Here is an 18,047-nt window from a genome sequence, read left to right as displayed (position 1 = left end):
CTGATCCATAAAACAAAAGAACAATTTTTGGTACCCAGTGATTCTAAACTGTTAACTTTCTCTGGGTGGAGAGGTTTTTGCAAGTCTTGAAAACATTTACAGTTCAACTCTGACAATGTTTTAGCAATAAATGCTCTCTTCTTTATGTGAGCTTCATAGCATCTTTTCCACACTAATCAGGCCAATAATCCCAACATGAGCAAAAGATAAAGAACTCCCCTTCCAGCTCACAAATAGGCTCAACCCTCTTCTTGTTGCTATAGCAAATCTCCTTCAGTCCCCACAACAAAAGGAAAGGGGCAGCCACTGTGGCCCATTGGTCTTATAAGTTTGATGGCCCCCTTTAAAGTTAACATATTTTGCCATGTATAATGTGCTCCCTCCCATGTATAATGTGCACCCATGTTTTTGGCCCAAAGTTTCAGGAAAAATGTCTTTCATTTTAATTTTTTAATTCAATGTTTTACTTATTTATATTTAGGAACAAAACCAGTTATCGTATTCCAGGGAATTATTTTGCATACAGATATCATTATTGCTTTCAGGAGTTATACTTTTAATGCATAAGCATAAATAAAAGAATTAAAAACATTTATTTAGCTACAGAATTAGAACTACCTATGTATAATGCACATCCTTATTTTTCCCTCAAAATTTAGACAAAAAAAGTGTTTTAAACACAGCAAAATACAGTATTCTTTGTGATCATGCTTATGGCATACTTTTCCACTTCCATATTGGGAAAGAAAAGAAATGAAAGCAGAATATCTCCTCTGCCATCCAAGTTATCTGATTTCACTGGTGCCATGAAAAAAGATATTGAGCTCACCCTGGCCACATATGTGGGATTTTCGATATAACAAGTGTTCTTAAAACGGAACTCTTTCTCTTATTTTATTTATTAACTAGTTTTATGCCACTTAAAGATGTAGTACACTTCTAATTTATTAATAGCACTCTTAATTGTGACCTTACTGATATCACCAAATATTTACATTATCCTGACTGGGTTGTAGAACACTTCCACAGATACTTTCTCATTTAATTCTTAGAATGCCCACTGACGATAGGCAGGATATATGCTATTATCCCAAGTCTATAGATAAGATTTACATTCCATAATTTGCATTACTAGAGACTGGTCTTCTGATGCCTAATTTAAGACTCTCCTCTGTTTTACATTGTCCTTCTTGCTGTTCATATCTCTATAATATACATTTAGAACAGTCAAGAGCCTTCTAGATCTCTTTGACCATTTTGATGATTGTCTTTGGTAGCATTTATTTATTAACTAAGGTAAGACTGCTTTCCCTGAATCTAATGAACAAAATAAACTGACAAACAAAATAGAAACATGGCTACATGGAATAGACTGACAGTTGTCAGTGGGGATGAGGATTGAGGGCTGGATGAAAGAAGGTGAAAGAATTAAGAAAAAATACACACACACACACACACACACACACACACACATATATATATATATATATATATATATATATATATAACACAGACACAGACAACAGTGTGTTGATACTCATAAGGAAAGGGGAGTAGGGGTAGGTACAGGTGGGTAAAGGAAAAGAAAGTAGGCACAAAAGACACTTTGAGGCAATGGGCACATGATACAGTGGGCAGATGATGTTTTGTTGATTTGTACACTTGAAACTTGTATGCTTTTGTAAACCAATGTCACTCCAATAAATTCAATTTAAAAAGACTAGTTTCTCTGAGAGGTGAGCTGTGCAAAGGCAGGTTTTATCAGCCAGATGGTGATATGGGATGGACTAAGTGTCCATAGTCATACATGGCAGTCATCTACCAAAATTGCATGTATACGTAGAAGTCTCCAAGTAGAAAACATAAGGGGCAGATTTTGTTCATTTGTTTGTTTTGTTTTTGGCCATAAAATCTATTTTGGTTAACTCAGCATTAACTTTGCAAGTTCCACCCTATAACACACCCTGTTTGATATCTAGCTATATCTCTTGCCTCTGTTTTCAGGGTATGTGTGTTGGTCTGTCTTGTGTGATCCACAGGTATGCTGATTGTTTGGTGAAAGGGCAATTTCAAGAGCTCATATTCACTGTCCTCCATTTTGCCAACAGGGGGAACAGGCCCTTCATCAGATGCTGGCTGGGGGTGTATGCTGCGCTGTGGACAGATGATGCTGGCTCAAGCTCTTATCTGCAGACATTTGGGAAGGGGTGAGTTAAGTTTTCTCTCTATACTGCCTCAGAGATCTCTTCAGTAGCGCTTACTGCTGGTGGTTTCGCATTGGTAGTGAACTTGAGGAACACTCACTAACAGAGCCATAACAATTCCTAAAGTGTTCCCTGTAAGCTCAAGTGGTATGGTTGATAAGTTGACAAAGTCTCCCATGAGAAGGAAACAGGTGACATTTCCTTGTAATTTACCAAGCCAGAGAGTTATTTTCCTGGGACACAATTGAACATTGAGGCAGATGTGTCATTAATTTCCATCTTTGCTACTGTTTGACTGAGTCCTTAAACAGGTCAGATAACAAAGGGAGCAGGAGGTGTGGTGGTAAGTCTGTTTCTTGACCTAATTTAAAGTATGTGCCTGCCAAAGGATGTAAATGACATAAAGGAAGTGTCTAATGAGGGAGCTAGTGCTGTTTTGCTTTTGGTTCACTGAAGATGTTCATTTGATGATAATTAAGGAATCCTTAAATTAGCTTCCTCAAAAGGGCACTTCATTAAGACTATCTCACTAGCCCTGGTTGGTATGGCTCAATGGATTGAGTGCCGGCCTACAAGCCTAAGGGTTGCCGGTTCAATTCCCAGTCAGGGTACATGCCTGGGTTGCAGGCCATGTCCCCGGTCGGGAGCCCATGAGAGGCAACCACACATTGATGTTTCTCTCCTTCTCTTTCTCCCTCCCTTCCCCTCTCTCTAAAAATAAATGAATACTTTTTTTTAAAAAAAAAAGAATGTTTCACTCATCACTTTTGGAACTCTTAAGTCTTGTTTTCTTAAAACCTGTGTGTTTCCCCATGGGTATCCATAGGCTGACTCTGACTGGATGCCAGTGATGCATGGACATCCATGTGTAGGCAGTTGGGTGAAAGTCTGGTTCAACTTGAGCAGGAGGGAGTGAAAGGACACCTTGAATGAGATTGGGCTCTTGAACTCATTGAGATCAGAGGCATGGAAACATTATTCCTTTTTCCCACTGCACAGCCTCACACACTCTGCTGCTATTATCACTGACAATTGGGGGAGGGTCTGGGGAGGTTTGAGGGCCTAAAGCCTGTTTTTAAGGGTTTAAGATATCCCGTGTCTGCTTTCTGTTTAACAGATGAAGAAACAGACTTAGGAAGTAAGGTGACTTGCCTAGGGTCCAACAGCAAGAAAGCATAGATTTGGAAATACAATGCAGACCTTCTGTCTCCTTGACCAGAGATTTCTCTGTGGCACACATATTTCTTAGAGCAGATTTGTTCTTACTATTTAACTTTTTCTTGTTTATAAAACACCTTAAGATGACACTTCTGTAAGTGAATTTTGTGAAAAGCAAACTGGAAGAAAGAACCCCATTCCGCTGTTTCAATTGTTTTCATGTAAAAGCAAGTAACAGGAAGAATTGAGGAATAGGTCTTGTAGCAAAGATAAATTCGAAGGTGTAATTTTGTAAAGAAGTATTTTGGAGTGTCTTCTATTTGATTATTAAGGTGAAGTCTTTACTTATCACCATCATCAGAAACCTTTTAGTGGTACTTGGCAGCCAGCTAATCAAGATTTCTCCAGACTTGGACAATTTAGTAGCCGATGAAAAACCACTGGGTATAGTTTGCCCTCTGAAGTTGGTACTGAATATGAAGTTCAAAACTTTGGTTTCAGAAATACTAGAAGCAAAGAGAATGGAAGACTCTTGAAACAATGGCCTTTGGCTTCAAGAATATTCCAATTGTGAATTCAAAGTCTCTCTAATACCTCAGGAGAGTCTTGTAAGCAAATTAAGACTCAGAATTCTGTCCCAGTAGACAGAGTCCTTAGAGCTGTGGGAATGGGAGTAGTGCATCCCATCCACAGCAGTGATTATAGCGAGTTTTTGCAGTTGTCCTCAGTAGCAATAAGTAGCCTTTATAGGACTGGGGGTATGGTGTCTAAGGCATGAATGGGATTCCTCTTGATTTGATTATTTTGGTTTTGGTCATAAGAAAACCTTGAATGATGATAGCAAAGGTATTTGTTTTTCCAAAGCTCAGTGTGGACTTTTTAAAGGTTGTGTAAAAATGGCAGCATGACAGTTTTTTAAAGCTTCCTTCACTTTAAATTGTGTACATTCCCCTGTGAACTGTTGTGTGTCAGAATAGCACTTGCCCCCCATGAGACCTTACTGGCAATGCTGCCAGAATATAAGGACAAAGCTCTTACTGTTTGTGTGAAGATGAGACACTGGCGTCTGGGTGATATACAGATATATTGCCCAGTTTTGTGTAACAGCCTGATCACTGAGTAGCTGACCAGAAAGGCCTTTCTGAGACTGTTTTCATATATTTATCTAGCTCAAGCCCTGAGGCTAAGTCCATTCCTTGGTCAAGTTCTTGTTTTGCTTTTGCTTTACACCCATCAAGTCTTTGAAAGTAATCAGTTTCCGGATGTCTTTGTGATTCCTGGCTTTCAGATACAGCCTTTTTTGTTGTCCTTCTAACCTTGTAGTTATAACAAGAGTTCAGAGAAATAATAAGCAATTATAAAAATTACTTAACTCATCTTTTTCCCCTAAAAGACTGGAACTGGGAGAAACAGAAAGAACAACCCAAAGAATACCAGCGGATTCTACAGTGCTTCTTAGATAGAAAAGACTGTTGCTATTCTATCCATCAAATGGGTAAGGTCACATCAGTGGCTTAACGACAATAATTGTACCTGCTCCCCGAATTCCCTGCCTTGCATGTGGCTCCACTAAACTGTCCATCTGTTTAGTTACTTAGGCAAAAAAAAAAAAAATAGGATTTTGTGGCATGCTGGGAGACCTTTTGCTAACTTGTTTATTTCTTTCCACTTAAAAACAGCACAAATGGGTGTAGGAGAAGGGAAGTCAATTGGTGAATGGTTTGGACCAAATACAGTTGCACAGGTGTTAAAGTAAGTAAAAGAGTCTGGCATTCACTTTATTATACTGTCTCTTATGCCTCCCTCCTCTGCCAACTCAATGTTCCATCAGTCTTACTATTCTTGCCATCCCACTAAGCCACCAAAAATCTGTACTGTGTTGCTCAGACAGTTCTTTGAAATGTGTAACAGGACACAACTGTCTTGGTACATCAGAGTTATAGTCATTACTACAAGTATATGTGGTGGCACATCAGGACTCATTCAGTATTTCCTACACAGCCTGCACATGGGTGCTGGGGAGGCACTAGCATGAAGGTCACTTTGAAGCCAAAATATTCATACTAAGTAGTGGAGGCTGAGCCAGCTTAAGCAAGACATGGACTCCCACCCTGTAGAGTATTTAAAACCCACTCATTCATCTATTTATTTACTCAACATTTACTGGGTACCTTTACTGTACTAAGTGCTTGGTGTATAGAAATTAACTAGGCATAGTCCTTGCCTCAAGGAACTCATGACTTACTGGAGTAGAGAAACCCCAAGTGAATCTTGGAGTCAGTCCATGGTCTCTTAGCAGACTTCAGGCACCCAAGCATTATATTGGGTTGGCCAAAAAATTTGTTTGTTTTTTTTTTCCATAAGATGGCTGTAGTAGCACTTAGCTGTCTTTAGCTTCATTCAAAACAATTTTGTTAGATTGTATTGTGACAGATGTCATATCAGTGTGCATGAAAATCATTTTCAGAATTGGTGAATTTTTATGTAGCTATTTTAATATTGAAGATGGAAGAAAATATGCAACATTTTCAGCATGTTATGCTTTATTATTTCAAGAAAGGTAAAAATTCAACTGAAATGCAAAACAATTTGTGCAGTATATGGAGAAGGTGCTGTGACTGATTGAATGTGTCAAAGGTGGTTTGCAAAGTTTCGTGCTGGAGATTTCTTGCTGGATGTTGCTCCACAGTCAGGTAGACCAATTGAAGTTGATAGTGGTCAAATCAAGACATTAATTGAGAACAATCAACATTATACCATGTGGGAGATAACTGACATACTCAAAATATCCAAATCAATAAAGTTATTGGTGAAAAGGAAAAATGTGTCATTTACTTTATGGAAAAAACCACACGGACTTTTTGGCCAACCTAATACTTTTGCACTTGTTCTGTTAAATCCCAGAATTCACCTCCCACAGCAAGGGTCAAGGTGGAGAGGCCAGGACTGATGTTTTGTAAGTGAATGGGGTGAGAGGCATCAGGACCTGCACCTGCAGGCCATCTCACCTGTTGTCACTCTAGTTTCTCACAACATGTCACCAAATGAAAACTCCATGAGGGCAGAGTTGTAGTTGTATTTGGTACTGTTCACTGTTGGAACACTAGTACATAAAACTGCCCAGCACACATAAGTGTCTACTAAATATTCAATGAATGAATGAAAATGGTAGCCAGAATCTGGGACTGGATTTAGGCATCAGAAGACTGAAATCATTGGACCACCTTTGATGGAGCATGCTTCAATCCTGGGTTCTCTGGAGCATAACAGTGAAACCTGCTTCATGCAAAGTACAGATGAGGTGCTGATTCAATTATTAGTTAGTCTTCAAAGAACTAGAATGCTTTGTAAGTGTTCTTGTGAGGGGAGTAGCCTGGATTTCCTGTGGACCCAAGTGAAACCTGTATCTTTGCTCACAGTGTAGTCTGCCTGAAACCACTTTTACCTTAGTCTATAGTGCCTTTTGGGACACCATCGACTCTGCTGAGTGAGGATTTGGCAGTATTTTGGGAACCACTGTGGGTACCCAGGGTAGAAAGTGTAGATTAGAATAGCTGTGCTGAGCCCAAATCCCAATTTAAAATGGTTGGTGTTTAAATATTCCTCAGCATTTGCTTCTTTCTTCTCAGTTTTGAGGTTCCCAACAAAAATATCAAATGGAAATATATATTTTAAAAAGAATTTAAGTGGGTTCTGATTCAATTGTTATTATCAGTAACAGCAGTATGTATTATCATTATTCTTTGGGGGAAATATAGTATATTAAAACAAGTAAAACAAAAATATAATGGTAATGATCCTCTTTCTAGGAGCTACTTCAGTTTGGGAGACTATGTTTTTTTCTTTTGTCTAGTGAGGCTGGGCTTTACCCAGGAATCCCAGAGTAGCCAGGTTAAATGTGTTTTCTTTCAAACTGGCAAAAAGACAAGAAGATAAACAAGAAATAATCATGGTACTTTGTTCAGACCTCAGATAAGCTCTGAAAGGGGTTTTCTTTCTAATGTCTTAGGTCATGCAACTCAGCATGTTCTGTCTCTTCATCTGCGCACCCAAGGCCATCTGCAGCCCAGGTGTCCTCCAACAGTGTTCTCATAGCACGTGGGAAGGACAGGAAAGATCATCTCTCCCTCTTTCTCTCTTGTCCTGGAGCTTATTCTCTATATTATCTATGCTCCCAAACAAATACACATTTTAATGAGTTTGTATTTATTGAAAAAAAGCAGTAAATCAGAGTATCTTTTATTTAAGGCAAGAAAACAAGATGTTTTGTAAGTTTTCCATTTTACCCAAGAAAAGTAGCCTCCATTTTGTAGAGCAGGGTCTCCTTTTCAAGCTTCAGACACTGTGACTTTGTGGCATGTTCTCAAGGTCCCTGAACACAAAATGTTTCAGTGTTTGCTCAAAGGAACTGGAGCTAACCTGAACCTCCTTGCTGAGGCTCAGTATCCAGTGACTTCGGAACACCGGGCATGGATTATGTTGCTTCCTGCTGGAATTCCCAACTTCCCAAATTGTGACTTCATTGTGTGTTGCTTTACAGAAAACTTGCTTTATTTGATGAGTGGAATTCCTTGGCTGTTTATGTTTCAATGGATAACACAGTGGTCATTGAAGATATCAGTGAGTCCCCATCCTGTTTAACTTTCTGGGTAGTGGGTGATGAGGTCCTTCCTCACCGTTCCAAAACTGGGGGTGAGAGATAGATGATAAATAGATAGATAAACAGAGACAGACAGACACACACGCACACCACACACGTACACATGCACATGCACCCCTACTCTCTGGCCTGCTCCACCAGGGCAAAGGAACTTATGGGAGCACAGGACTCTGGTTAATAATCATCCTCTGAACCCTATTTTCTCTTTCCTTTCAACTTTCTGAAAGGGAGAAAACAATTAGAGGATCTTTGCTGCTCCTTAGTGCAGTACCAGACCTTTTCCCTGCAGGACACCCAAAGTGTGGATAATCAATTACACCACCAACAAGTCTTCTGTGGAGGCTGCTCCTAGTCCAGCCTTGTGCTCCCCACTATGGGGTTAGAGAAACCAAAAGACACAGTCCATGCCTTAAAACCCTTGCATTCTAGTTGAGAAATGAGATTCTTTCAGTGAGCCCATAGTATCTGACAGGAGGTAAGGGAGTGCTCAATTGCAAGCAGGAAAAGAAGTAAAGGCTGGAAAAGTGGCCGGGGATTCCCATGGGAGGTGGGATGAGGTGGGTCCTACTGGGAGAGTAGAAGGTCTTCCAGGCAGGGGGTGTCATGTGAGGTGTCCCTTAATTTTGCCCTTGGCATATTTCCTAGGGCTGGGTATCCCTGATTTACTCAGCTCTCTTGTCTTCTGTTTCTAGAAAAAATGTGTTGTGTCCTTCCCTTGAGTGCCGGCATGCCCAGTGAGAGACCCTATGACCCTTTGAATGCTCCGAACCACAATAAAGCCACCTCTGCCTGCTGCCCAGCCTGGAAACCCCTGCTGCTCATTGTGCCCCTCCGCCTGGGCATAAACCAAATCAATCCTGTCTATGTTGATGCATTCAAAGTAAGTCACTCCCTTTTCCAAGCCCATTGTTGCCTGCCCATCACATTGCCATGTGAGCACAGAGATCCGTGAGCAGCAGTCCACAAGTGAATTGAGAATCTTGCATTGTCTTTCCCTCTAGGAGTGTTTTAAGATGCCACAGTCTTTAGGGGCATTAGGAGGAAAACCAAATAACGCCTATTATTTCATAGGATTCTTAGGTAAGAAAAGAGGAATCACAAGTAAGTCAATGTGGGCTAGGGGAGGGCGGGCAGAAGGTTTGCATGGGAGACCTGGCAATTCCAGTTAGGGGGCCCTTGTCCAACCTGGAAATGCTATGGTCTCTGGTCAGCTGCTTCTGTCTCTGGCCTGATCTGTGGAGAATAACACTGTGGTATGCCTGACAGAGCAGATCCCCCATGAATGGTTCCATTCCTTGCCTCTTCATAAGATGGTTCCATGCTGCTTTCCCATGGGAATGCTCCTTGTTCACAGCATTGCTTCAGCATACCTCCCTCCTTTCTGAGGGGCCCCGGGACAGGGTATCACTCTCCTGGCCTTGTTGACCTCTGCCTTACTAGGGTTCTAGCAATTAGGCTAGGGGCTGTCTTCTGGTTTCCCAGGTCCACGCAGCTGGGCCTGCTGGCTCATTGTTCATAACCATGACTGGTTGAGAATTAGAGGAGGCAAAGACAGTTATCCCTTTTCTGATAATGGAGGCTGAGCCTTGAAAACACTAACCTCCTAACAAGCAGCCCGGCATTCACTGCCTAGGCTGACACCTCTGGAAACCCAACCACCTTATTTACTAGCTGTGACCAGAGATACTTAAAGCCCTTTGCACCCACGATGAGCTAGTCCAGTACTTCTCAAACTTTATGCACAAGAATCACCTTGAGAGCTTTTTAAAATGCAGTTCAGTAGGTCTGGGGTAGGCCCTGAGATTGTGCATTTTTTAACTAGGTAGTGCTGTTGCTGCTGGTACACACATCACACTTTGAATAGCAAGGGCATAGACACAGGGTTAGTGCTGAAGAGCCCCAGGAAGAGAGTGATGCAGCTAGGGAAATTTGGTACAGGACCCCTCTTGCAGGAGTGGAGTGGCTTAAAACTGGACCTTGAAGAAGATTGCAAGGCACAGCCTTAGAATGGCAAGGGAGAGCCAGAGCAGTTGTGGGGAATGATATGAGGGATGTGCAGAGGACAGAGTGAGATGGGCTTGGTCACCCTCCACCATCTCCTCCTTGGAGATGCAGGGAGGTGAGGTATAGTGAAAACAGACATACCTGGCCTCATATGCCAGTCTCACACTTGCTAGCACTGTGACCATCAGAAGAGTATCAACTCTTTCAGTCTTAGGTTTTTCTTATGGAAAATAAGCCTAACATCTCACTCACCGTGTTGTCACTCAGGAGAGCACTCAGTAAAGAGCTAAGCATGGAGTGTACACTCAGTAAAAAGTGGCTCCACCCTGCCTGACCTCAACACCTTTTTCCTTTTGTTTTTCTTCCTCTCTTTAAGGCTGGTGTTTCTACACAGTTGCCTCAGCTGTCTGTAGTGCTCCCTTCTATTGGTGAAGCCTAAGAACTACAACTTGGTGGAAAATTGGGAGGTTTGAAGTACAAAAGCGTAGTTATATACATTTCAATGTCTTCTGTTTCTAAGCTTTTAGGTTCCTGCCAAATAAATGTTGCAAAAAATCTATTTCTTATTATATGTGCTTGAGGACAAAGTTGAAACAGGCTGGAGGATAATTTTGGAGGGATTTCAGTAAATAGTGTATGTGACTCCTGGGCTCCCTAGTCTTCCTTATCCCAAGTTACCCAGACAGAATTCACCAAGTCCATGAAGTTCTTCTGTTTCTTGAGGCCACTGGGTTGGGGCGACTTCATAAAGTTTGACTACTCATGAAAGAGGTGTGGGCAATTCTTAGTTCCAGAGACAGAGGTTTACATAGTGCCTTCTACCTTCTAAAAATCCTTTGTTTAATCTTCACTTGAGGCTCCAAAGTCCCATTGATTCCCCCGACTCACCCCCTTAGTGTATTAGGTTCAGGCATCCATATTGGTAGAATGTCTGAAGGGAAGGAATGGATGACAACTGCCATTTTCTGAACAGCTGTCTTGTGTCAGGGACTCTGCCAAGTGTTCTCTGTCTTTCTTTAGATAGATGATAGATCGTTATATATAGATGTATAGATATAGATATATAGTTATATATACATATAGAGCTATAGATAAATACATAGATATAGATATGTAGATATAAGTATATAGTTATATATAGATGTACAGATATAGATAATTACATATAGATGTATAGACATACATGTATACATACAGATACATAGATGCATATAGTTAGCATAACATCCCTTTGAGGTAGAGATTGTTGTTTCCATTTACACCTGTTGAAACTAAGATTTAGAGTGGTTGTTTCCTTAAGATCACCCAGCTAGAAAGTAGCAAAGCCAGTATTACACCCCAGTTTGGTCATCCCTGCCTACTGTACCACATTGGTTCCCTAGTGCCCTGCTGTCTGGTGGGTAGCTGGGAAAAGCTTTGCTGTGAAAGACTCTGACTAAACTGAGACTCTGACTGTCAGATTTTTCCAGCATATAGAGAAAATGTTTGTCTCCTGTGGGGCAATAGGGCCTGCCATCTGGAGATCTGTAGTGTGAGGCCTGAGTCTGCATTTGGTTGACCAGCCTGCCTCTACTCTTCAGGCCTCATTAGAGACCTTGGTTTAGTTCCCACCTCATTTCTAGAACTTTTTAGATTTTCTACTAGAACTCTTTTAAGCATTCTCAGAAACAAGGCAGCCCCCACAGCTCCACTACACACATACACACATGAAAGGGTTGAAGGCAGAGAGGATGCTGCTGTTATTCCCAGCACTTTAACTTGAAACACACTAGCAGAAGGGTTGGTTACAACCGTGCTTTGGGTTTGTATTTTCTTGTGCACAACTTCCGTCTCCTCTTACCTTTCTATGGTCTCAGGTAGACTTCCCTCTAAACATCCTAGTTGTTTCTGACTAATTTCACCCACCTACGGTCTGGGGGAACATGTCATATGGCAGTATTAATTTCCATATACTCTCCAACATTTATTTGTAGGGAAATACATTTGAGTCTAAGCAAGATACTTCTATGACTTCTTTGTATTTGCATTGTGTTTTAGCATTCCACAGAGGTGAATTCTCATTCTTATAATATCTTATGAGGTAACTGGAACAGGCCCAATGACCCCAGTTTAAAAACAGGAAAATTAAGACAGTGATTTAAGAGGCTTGTTCTAGGTCTGTGATAGAGACAGGTTAAGTTTTCATGAGGCATCAGAAACACATTCTTTTCCAACAGAAGCACTTAGATGTGCCCAACACACTCCTGAATGCCATTTCAGGGAAGGTCTTTAGTGCATCCCTTCCTACCCCATCCTCCTGCTGCACATGGTTTTCTTTTTTTTTCCTGCCTAACTCATTCTAAAAACCACAGAAGTTTAGTTCTTTGTGTTTTTCTGCCTAAGTCTAAACCACAGAAGTCCAGAGGGGCTTCAGGCCTGGACAGTGAGGTTAGGGTGCCCCCCTGAGGTATTTCTGTCTACTCAGCATGCTGCTGGTGAGCATTAGAGGGAGTCTCAGCCCTTTGAATATCAGATAAAAGCCAAAATGTTATTATCCTGAAGCCCTCCCAGGTTATTATTTGGCTAGGCTTTTTCAATTTAATAAAGCATGACTTTCATTTATAAATATCAATCATCTCAAAGTGAGTTTTCCCATCAAGCTGTATCTGTACTGATGTTCATGTGACCAAAGCAGTGTTTTCTAACAGGGATTACCAACTAGATAACAATGACTAGCTTGCTAGCTCATCAATACCCAGAGTCAGCTCCCTCATATTTCATCTACAGCAAGTCAGCATCCCCATTTCCTTTAGAGTCCAAGGTCTTCCTCCTTACCAGATGCACTCTCTGACCATAGGTCTGAGAACCAATGGTCTGGAAAGAGATGCTTTCCAATGTTGAAAGAGGCAGGAAGCCCCCTAATAGCACCTGAACTCACAGCCTGGTGATTCTACCTACAACCTCTTTGCTGCTGCTCACAGAGCCTGCCATGTCATCTGTGATCTTTCATTTCTACCTTTTCCCAAATCTGTTGCTTTCCACTTGTGGACTTGGACTATGAGGAGATATGAATGCTAGGACAAGTCTTCTCATTGAATGAATAGATCTGGGTACAGGTGGCTTCCTTAGGCATGTTCACCTTTCTTTAGGCTTTCTGTCATCTCATTTTCATTGTCACCAAGGGAAGGGTTAGGGAGACCAGAGTGCCTCCTCCTGAGGACAACAGTGGGGCCAGAGCCAGTAGTTCTTTGAAGGTTAAGCATGTCTTATTCCAACAGGTGATGAGCTCATTTTCTTGGATCCTCACACAACCCAGACCTTTGTTGACACTGAAGAGAATGGAATGGTTGATGACCAGACTTTCCATTGTCTGCAGTCACCACAGCGAATGAGCATTCTGAACTTGGATCCTTCTGTGGCATTGGTGGGTATCTGAAGGTATGCCAAGAGATACATTGCCACCCTATTACAGATTGGTTCCCTGTGGGTTATCCAGGTAACTAGGTAAGGTGGCATAATATATTCACTTACCATCCCCAGGAGAGGTAGCATAGAGTAGTGGAAAATGAATGGACCCTGAAGCCAAACTACTCAAGTTAGAATTCAGGCCCTGCCACTTACTAGCTATAGACTTAGGGAGAGTCCCTTTACCTTTCTGAGCCTTAGTCTTCTCATCCCTAAAATGATTAAAACAGAAATTTCTTCCTTGTAGTGTTATGTGAAGAATGCTGTGCATAAAACACTTAGCACAGTGCCTAGAACATTGTGTACATTCCTTTTCCCCCTTTTTATGGAATTTTTTTGGGTGGCACTGGTTAACAAAATTATACAGCTCTCAGGTGCACAGTTCCACAACACATCATCTGTACACTGTACTGGTGTGTTCACCACCCCAAGTCAAGTCTCTGTCCATCACCATTTATTCCACCTGTAGCCTCTTCTACCTTCCCCCACATCCCCTCCCCTCAGCAATCACCATAATGTTGTCTGTATTCATGAGGTTTTTTTGTCTTTTCTCTTTTTTGTTCAATCCCTACAACCCCACCCAGCCCCCTAAACCCCCAACAGCTATAAGTCTGCTCTCTATGTATGAGTCTGTCTCTATTTTGCTTGTTAGTTCATTTTGTTCATTAGATTTCATATATAAGTAAAATTATATGGTTGTAAACATTCTATAAATGTTATTTATTATTAATGTTACCATCTTTTCCCCTTTTCCTTCTCACCCTCTAATTATTGCCACACAGGCAAAGGGAATAATATGGGATATAGCTAGGGAGGGTGAAGAGGGCACAGCCCCCTGGGTAGACAGTGTCCATTCCTCTAGGCACACAAATCCAGAAAGTTGCAGGGTTTCCCCCTCCCCAGAAGTACCAATGCTGTTTACATACATTGAAGGGGTAGCTGCCTGTGAAGGAGCTGGTGGTTCTGAGGTCTATCTCTACCATTTCTTCCAGTTTAATCCAATTTTCACAGCACCAGTGTCCAAAGAGTCCTTCTCATATTTTGGACCACTCTTTCAGTACAGTACAATAGCTCTGAGGATGGAGAAGGAGGCTGATAGTTCTCTTTATTATAATAGATAATTTCCTTAAGGTCAAAGCCAACTTATTAAGTATTGCCTCTACCTGGAAGTACTATTTGGCTTTTGTTTACTGGTTTACTATTCTTTATAGATGTGTATATTTGTAAACTGAATGTAAAGGAATTAATCCCACATTTTGGAGATTGGGCTTTAAGTTACTATATCTTACAGTATGAGGGGAGAGGGATAGGGAGGGAAAGGGACAGGGAAAAAGGGAAAGAGACAGAATAAGAGAGAGAAGCAGAGACACAGGAGTAACAGAGGGAGAGGGAGATGGAGACATAGAGGGAGAAGGACAGACAAAAAGAGATGGGAGAGGAAGAATGGGTGGGGGAGAATGAATGAGCAAATGCTTGTATCCAACTGTGTCAATAATCTAGGAGAGAGATAAGCCCAGTCATTCTTCCTCCTAATTGTTGGGAAATCACATCCAAGGAAAGTGGCCCACATCCCACATGTGACTCTGAGCCAGTGGCTCCATCTTACAGTACAGGGGGGCCCTTGTTGGTGTCCCTCAACTGTTCTTTACATTTGTTTTTATTTGTTGATTTGGGGGAGAGAAATGTTGATTTGTTGTTCTACTTATTTTTTTTAAGATTTTAAAAATTTATTTATTTTTAGAAAGGGGAAGGGAGGGAGGAAGAGAGAGAGAGAGAGAGAGAGAGAGAGAGAAAGAGAGAGAAACATCAATGTGTGCTTGCCTCTAGAGTGCCCCACACTGGGGACCTAGCCCACAACCCAGGCATGTGCCCTGACTGGGAATCAGACCTGTGGCCCTTTGGTTCACAGGCCATGGTCAATCCACTCAGCCACACCAGCCAGGGCTTATTTATGTATTTATTGGTTGAGTCTTGTATGTGTCCTGACTGGGGATCGAACCCACAACCTTGGCGTATAGGGATGGTACTCTCACCAACTGAGCTACCTGGCCTGGGCTCCACCTGACCAGTCCTAAACTGTGTTCTTTTGCTTCCCCCCAAGGGATTTTTCTGCAAAGAAGAAAAAGACTTTGATAGCTGGTGTAACCTTGTTCAGAAGGTAAGGATATATGTTTTTGTTAGTCTTGAAAAACAAAAGTTATTCATTGTGATTCCTTTTTGAGATTGTTTTCCATAGTAACACAAACCTAGCCTGATATGACCTCATTGCAAGAAAAGGAAACTAAGATGTGGGGAACTGTGCATAACTTTGGGGGAACTAATGAAAATCTTTTGTTAGAAATGTGCTTAGTAAGTCAAGTGAGCAATGTTTTTAGCTATATTAAGCCATGAAATATTCAACTAATATTCTACCATTCTAACCTAAAATGACAATGTCATATAGCTCAGCCTAAATTTTTCCTTAGTCTATTCATGACAGAGATGGTTGAAAAACTAAACTACTTTGCTATGTATATAGTGGTCCAATTATGTTTAATGTATTCCATTATGGTGTAGGCCCAGCATGGGTGTCCAACATTTTGGCATCCCTGGGCCACACTGGAAGGAGTTGACTTGGGCTACACATTAAATACATTGCAACAAGTAATCACAAACAAATCTTATAATGTTTTAAGTAAATTTACAATTTTGTGTTGAGCCACATTCATAGCCACCCTGGGCCACCTGTGGCCCCACGAGCCACAGATTGGACATTCATGGTTTAAGGGACTTGCCTTTCTATTAACTGCCTGATTTATATAAAATATAGTCATGCTGATAGTTAGAGGAGAATACAGTTTACAAAAATCTGTGTAAATCCTAAAGCAAGTTGTTCGTGTGTGTGTGTGTGTGTGTGTGTGTGTGTGTGAAAGAGTATTTATTGTGCTGCTGTATCACCAATCTTTATTTCTGCCTCTCTCATCCTCAGCTTCTAACACACAGTTGGCAAACAAGGCCTGTGAGCCAAATGTGGCCCTCTACCTTGTTTTATCGGACCTGGCACCTTGTTTCTACTTGCTAGCAGCGCCAAGCTCTTGCTTAACTGTTAAGGAGTAGTTACATTTATACAGTCCTAAAATTATATTCGGCCCTTTGAAGGCAACCATGAGGCTGATGTGGCCCCAGTGAAAATGAGTTCTATACCCCTGTTCTAACACATGCCAAATATGTGGAAGATGGATAAATATTTATGTAAAAAATGAAGGGAGATCATAGGGAGTAGTTTACAGAGCTCTGGATGGGGTGGCAAGTGACACAATGTTCTCCTATCTGCAAAACAAAGAGATTGGAGAGATGGGAGCCGAGAGCCTCCTGCAGGTTTAAGGAGGGAAGATTTTTGTTCACAAGTGAACAAATAACAGGAATGTCCCTAGCTGAATATGAAACCCCAGTTAATAATTAGCTGAGACATAAAGAATACTTTCCTAAAAGTAATACTTCCATTTCAGAATGCAGCAAAACTATTTATATCACATTTAAAGTTAGAAGAAAAATTTTCTGATACGACTATGCCATTTAAATTGGGATGTATACCGTAAGTATTGGACTAAGTGGAAACCATGCCAACATGTACCAGTATTTCCTTGGGGCAGATTTTATTTGATTAACCAACATTTCTTTGGAGCCAACACTTCAGGAACATCTCTCCCCTAAATTGAATTGAGCCCATGGAACTGGCATATGACTTGAACCTTATGATGGAGTTTGGGCAGTGAGTACTGGCCTTCAATTGGATACTCCCTTCAGTGGCCTTCCTTCCTGGGAAGTTCTAGAATTGAAGAGGGCTGGGCCTTTAGATGGTCAAGTAGAACATGGTTGTGTTTGCTTGGCCTTTGCTTTCATCTTTCCACAACTAGGACACTTAGAGCTTGGGGACATAGATTGCCAATTGGACAGAAATATAGTGACTCTCCAGTGTTTATAGCTGTTTCTGTATCTCCTCAGGAAATTCTAAAGGAAAACTTAAGGATGTTTGAATTAGTTCAGAAACATCCATCACACTGGCCTCCCTTTGTACCTCCAGCCAAACCAGAGGTGACAACCACTGGGGCAGGTAAGTGGTTGTTCAGGTGCTCTATGACTAGCAGACCCACATGTAGCAATTGGTTTTTGAGACAGAAGCAATTGTCTAGACTAATCAAGAAAGGGTGCTTGTGATTATTCGAATCCTCTGATAAACTGATACCAATTTCAAAGAATGCTAACAGCAGAAAATGAGTTCAATGTAAAACTTCCATGTAAAATCATAATGACTAGACATTTTTTCCCCATGCTCTGGTTCAGAGTAATAAATCAAAAGCTATGAATGAGTCAAAAGGTGCCTCCAAGTTGTTACAGAGCCTCATCCTCATCACTGCAATTAGGAATATGTAAAAAGTCTGATTATTTTGATTCTTTATTGAGAATTTCTAATGCTTGACAGTGGTCCTATCTGTAAGCCTCCTTCACAATAGCTTTTCTTTAGCAAACAAATTAAAAATGCATAGTCTTTCCTACTCAGTAATATTTTGAACTTCATCCTAAGCATCAAGCTTTTC

At 41.1% G+C, this 18,047-nt stretch overlaps 1 protein-coding gene across 2 annotated transcripts in view; it reads left to right on the top strand.

Moving 5' to 3' along the window:
• ATG4A (autophagy related 4A cysteine peptidase) overlaps positions 1-18,047 on the top strand; it is a 65,036-nt gene that overhangs the window by 45,940 nt on the left and 1,049 nt on the right. For both annotated transcript variants that reach the window (XM_028523032.2, XM_036016741.1), the window contains exons 4-12: positions 2,109-2,207; positions 4,756-4,857; positions 5,042-5,114; positions 7,903-7,982; positions 8,715-8,902; positions 9,024-9,102; positions 13,284-13,429; positions 15,572-15,628; positions 17,455-17,563. In XM_028523032.2, the coding sequence (XP_028378833.1) occupies positions 2,109-2,207; positions 4,756-4,857; positions 5,042-5,114; positions 7,903-7,982; positions 8,715-8,902; positions 9,024-9,102; positions 13,284-13,429; positions 15,572-15,628; positions 17,455-17,563 (933 nt within the window). The remainder of the gene's footprint in view (positions 1-2,108; positions 2,208-4,755; positions 4,858-5,041; positions 5,115-7,902; positions 7,983-8,714; positions 8,903-9,023; positions 9,103-13,283; positions 13,430-15,571; positions 15,629-17,454; positions 17,564-18,047) is intronic.

The sequence above is a fragment of the Phyllostomus discolor genome, chromosome X (assembly GCF_004126475.2).
Source record: "Phyllostomus discolor isolate MPI-MPIP mPhyDis1 chromosome X, mPhyDis1.pri.v3, whole genome shotgun sequence".
NCBI lineage: Eukaryota > Metazoa > Chordata > Mammalia > Chiroptera > Phyllostomidae > Phyllostomus > Phyllostomus discolor.
Note: the sequence above shows the minus strand (reverse complement) of the source record. Positions and strands in the feature narration are given on the sequence as shown.